The 2,807-nt window shown below is 53.0% G+C and overlaps 1 protein-coding gene across 1 annotated transcript; it reads left to right on the top strand.

The window, feature by feature from the left end:
• The first annotated feature begins 546 nt into the window (after positions 1–546).
• On the top strand, positions 547–2,491 carry EIF1 (eukaryotic translation initiation factor 1). Its single transcript, XM_079135228.1, has 4 exons — positions 547–711; positions 1,400–1,563; positions 1,688–1,789; positions 2,271–2,491. Exons 1-4 carry the CDS (start codon positions 681–683, stop codon positions 2,313–2,315), a joined length of 342 nt encoding a protein of 113 aa, XP_078991354.1. The 5' UTR covers positions 547–680; the 3' UTR covers positions 2,316–2,491.
• The last annotated feature ends 316 nt before the right edge of the window (positions 2,492–2,807 follow it).

Here is a 2,807-nt window from a genome sequence, read left to right as displayed (position 1 = left end):
TTTTATGTTGACTAAATAATCGAAGTGCCACCCTAATATTCTTTTAGGGTCATCTTTTTATGACCGAATGGGTAGACGGTTGAGTATATAGGTGAGTAAGACATACCGTCGCATTTGGGAGGCTCAGTATCAAGACCCCTCCAGCGAGTGCCAATCTAACCCGACTAAACCCCAACGGAGCAGGCACGGCTGCAACAGGGTCAGGAAGGCAAAGCGTGCCAAAGGACATAGTGCGCAGGCGCGCTCGAAACTTCAGCCAGTTTCTCCGCAGCCCAGACACTTCCACCCGCACGGCGCAGGCGCCCAGACAAACCGAGGTCTCTCTCCCCCTCCCACTTCTCCCGGAGTCATCGGGACGCCCTCCCACAGTCAAGTTCCTGCGCAGGCGCCGCACCGTGTCCCCGTCCCCGGACCAATTGGAAGCGGTGGCTCCGGGACGCTTGGGAGCACGACGCCGTGGGTGGGGCCGGGACGTGAGGGCAGCGCGCTGGCGTCACAGGGGCGGCTATATAAGTGAATACAGGCGCCGCCCCTCCGCCCCAGTCACTGAGCCGCCGCCGAGGACTCAGCAGCCTCCCCCTCGAGCCCCCTCGCTTCCCGACGCTCCGTCCCCCCCGCCCGCCTTCTCCCGCAGCCGCCTTCCGCAGGCCGTTTCCACCGAGGAAAAGGAATCGTATCGTATGTCCGCTATCCAGAACCTCCACTCTTTCGGTAAGCCAGGGGAAGGTCGCAGGCCCTGCCGGGGCAGCGGGGCGTTCCGGGCTCCGGAATCTGCCAAACGCCTCGGGCCATCGTAATTCGGACAGGAGAGAGGTGTCCAGGCTCGCGGGGTAACAGGGTCGATGCCTGGACTCTGGGGTCGGGCCCTGAGTACGACCGGAAGGAGCGGGCAGGAGGTCAGCCTTTGGGCGGGCCCAGCGTCTCGGGTGGCGCATTTACTAATGGCTTCTGGTCCTCCTTGGGCCACACCCGCCCCCTCCCGCCACCCCTGCGTCACGTCCGATACGTCACGGTCGTTGTCACGGAACCGGGAGGGAAAGGCGGTGCCAGCCCTAAGTGACAAACGTGCTCACCAATGGGGGTGGGAGGCTTGGCCCCGCCTCGGGTGCTCGGGTTCCGGCCGGTTGCATCAGCCGGGTGGGGCGCCGCCTGCCAGCCGGAGCTCCCGGCACGTGATCTGCTGCCGAGGCAGGGCGGGCCTAGGGCGAGAGGCCCAGGCTTTCTCTGGTCCTTGGGGAAGCCAGCCGTCCCGGACTGACCTGTTTGGGGAGCGCCAACAGAGGACTCATCCAGCCTGACCCAAGTTGCCCTAACGATTTTACTACCAGTGCAAAAGATAAGTGGGAGGGTGGTAGCTGAACCACCTAAGCACTGAAAAAGCTTAATCTTCTCTTCTCAGACCCCTTTGCTGATGCAAGTAAGGGTGATGACCTGCTTCCTGCTGGCACTGAGGATTATATCCATATAAGAATTCAACAGAGAAACGGCAGGAAGACCCTTACCACTGTCCAAGGGATCGCTGATGATTACGATAAAAAGAAACTAGTGAAGGCGTTTAAGAAGGTGCGTCTAAAATGATGGTCCATTTAAGTTGTCCACAAGGCTGTTCGAACTAGAAAGGGATTGTTAACTGCATTAGTGCAGTTGCTTGGCCTAATTCGTTTTGCTGCCAATTTTGTGCTTGCAGAAATTTGCCTGCAATGGTACTGTAATTGAGCATCCAGAATATGGAGAAGTAATTCAGCTACAGGGTGACCAGCGCAAGAACATATGCCAGTTCCTGGTAGAGGTGAGTTCAGGCATGTCTTGGTTCCATTTGTGCCTCTTTGTTGGTAGATATCAGATCCTTCCTAGCTTATTCGGTTTTTATAGCAAACATAGAAATGGCTAAGCAAAGCAACAGTTAAGTGCATGGGTAAAACCCATTCTTAAAACTGAGGGGACTTGTCAGCTTTAATGATGTAAGTTTAAATTTCATACAAAATCAAATGCTATGTATTTTTGAAGAGATTTCACATGGTTGATCCCCATTCTCACACTCTAGTTTCTTGAGGAGGCAAGGATGTTCAAGAGGGTAGTTCTTAAATTGAAGACCCCCAGTTGAACCATTGTGCTTGCAGGGATTGACATGACATGCACATCGGGCTGTTGGGTTCCTTTTGCTGGGTATAGTAGCTGGAAGACCTATTATTGCCGTCAGATGTAAAGACTTTTTTTCTTTCAAAGAAGTCTTTTAGCCCCCTTAAAACTTTGCCCTTTTCTCTTTGCAGATTGGACTGGCTAAGGACGATCAGCTGAAGGTTCATGGGTTTTAAGTGCTTGTGGCTCACTGAAGCTTAAGTGAGGATTTCCTTGCAATGAGTAGAATTTCCCTTCTGTCCCTTGTCACAAGTTTAAAAACCTCACAGCTTGTATAATGTAACCATTTGGGGTCCGCTTTTAACTTGGACTAGTGTAACTCCTTCATGCAATAAACTGAAAAGAGCCATGCTGTCTAGTCTTGAAGTCCCTCATTTAAACAGAGGTCAAGCAGTAGGTGCCTGGCAGTGTCCACTCTGAAACAAAGCAATAACGTGATGTTTCAGCAAAGCCCAGAGGCCCAAGATCAGATGGCTGTGTCTGACCAGAAGCTTCTCAATTCTCCCTCAGCAGAGGCCCCTATCCTAAGAGTGTGATGACCTGAGCAGGAGGATGGGGTAAGGCAGCTGTACCACTAGAAGGGGGCCTTTGGTGGGTTTTTGTTTTGTTTTGTTTTGTTTTTTAAGAAAAAGAAAAAAGAGCCCCTGGTGTCTAACCTGACCAGGTGG

The sequence above is a fragment of the Sciurus vulgaris genome (assembly GCF_902686455.1).
Source record: "Sciurus vulgaris genome assembly, chromosome: 3".
NCBI classification, from domain to species: domain Eukaryota; kingdom Metazoa; phylum Chordata; class Mammalia; order Rodentia; family Sciuridae; genus Sciurus; species Sciurus vulgaris.
This window is presented reverse-complemented; position numbering and strand designations above follow the sequence as displayed.

What these genes read in the sequence shown, in the direction of transcription:
- EIF1 (XM_079135228.1), top strand. Translation starts at nt 681, where the DNA reads ATGTCCGCTATCCAGAACCTCCACTCTTTCG. An exon ending in CCAGAACCTCCACTCTTTCG is followed by an intron (nt 712 to 1,399) that starts GTAAGCCAGGGG and finishes TTCTCTTCTCAG; the next exon opens with ACCCCTTTGCTGATGCAAGT. An exon ending in TATGCCAGTTCCTGGTAGAG is followed by an intron (nt 1,790 to 2,270) that starts GTGAGTTCAGGC and finishes TTCTCTTTGCAG; the next exon opens with ATTGGACTGGCTAAGGACGA.